The 1,123-nt window shown below is 52.4% G+C and overlaps 1 protein-coding gene across 1 annotated transcript in view; it reads right to left on the reverse strand.

Moving 5' to 3' along the window:
* Positions 1-79: 79 nt before the first annotated feature.
* The window catches only part of ZBED1 (zinc finger, BED-type containing 1), a 3,993-nt gene continuing 2,949 nt past the window's right edge, over positions 80-1,123 (reverse strand). Inside the window, exon 5 of the mRNA XM_015563216.1 lies at positions 80-93. Coding sequence (XP_015418702.1) covers positions 80-93 — 14 coding nt within the window. The remainder of the gene's footprint in view (positions 94-1,123) is intronic.

Here is a 1,123-nt window from a genome sequence, read left to right on the forward strand (position 1 = left end):
TGGTTTAGGGTTGGGGTTAGGGCGAGGGTTTAGGGTTAGGATTTAGGGTTAGGTTTAGGGTTCAGGGTTTGGGTCAGGGCTAGGGTTTAGGATCTAGATCAGGGTTAGGTTTAGGGTTTAGATTTGGGGTTCAGATATAGGCTTAGGGTTTAGATTTAGGGTTTAGGTATAGGGTTAGGGTTGAGATTCAGGGTTAAGATTTAGGGTTCGGGCTTAGGTAGCGGCCTGGTTTCGTCAACCTCCGCCCATAGCTGCCGTGTTTCTCAGATTTTCGCCAGACCCTCCCCGCACCAGAGGCTGTGACCCGTGGGCGTGTTTGGGTTTCTTGAATCAAAAGTGGTACCTCCCCTCCCGGTTCCGTTGGGCCGGCCCCAGATTGACAACCTCAAAGTGGACCCTGGGAACAGGTATCTGTTAGGCCCCTTTAGCTGCAACTCGAGTGGATGCCACAGAAAATTCTTGTCGTGCCAAAGGCACACCCCAGACACCCCGTCTTTCTTTATCACATTTCCCTTTATTTAAAAAAAAATTATATATTTTTTATTGATTTCATAGAAGGGAGAGGAATAGAGAGACATCAAGGATGAGAGAGAATCATGGATCGGCCGCCTCCTGCACGCCCCCTACTGGTTGGGGAGGGAGCCCGCAACCCCGGGCCTGTGCCCTTGACCGGGAATCGAACCCGTGACCTCCTGGTTCCTAGGTCGACGCTCAACCACTGAGCCACACTGGCCGGGCTCAGATATACTTTCAAAAGTCCTTTTCCATTTTATTGAACGCATTGGGGGTGACACTGGCCAACAAAATTATTCAGGTTCTAGAGGCACAATCCCATGACACATCACCTGTATACCATCTTGTTTTGTTTAAATATTTTTATTGATTTCAGAGCGGAAGGGAGATGAGGGGGGAGAGAGAGAGAAACATCCAGGAGGAGAGAGAATCACGGACCGGCTGCCTCCCGCACGCCCCCCACTGGGGATGGAGCGCGCAACCCGGCCATGCGCCCTTAACCGGGAATGGAACTAGGGACCTCTGGGTTCCTGGCTCAGGGGTTGAGCCACGCCAGCCGGCCTGGGGAGGGGGGAGAGGGGGTCCGTATTTATATCAAAGCGTGACCCCC

This window comes from Myotis davidii, unplaced genomic scaffold, assembly GCF_000327345.1.
Source record: "Myotis davidii unplaced genomic scaffold, ASM32734v1 scaffold670, whole genome shotgun sequence".
Taxonomy (NCBI): Eukaryota; Metazoa; Chordata; class Mammalia; order Chiroptera; family Vespertilionidae; genus Myotis; species Myotis davidii.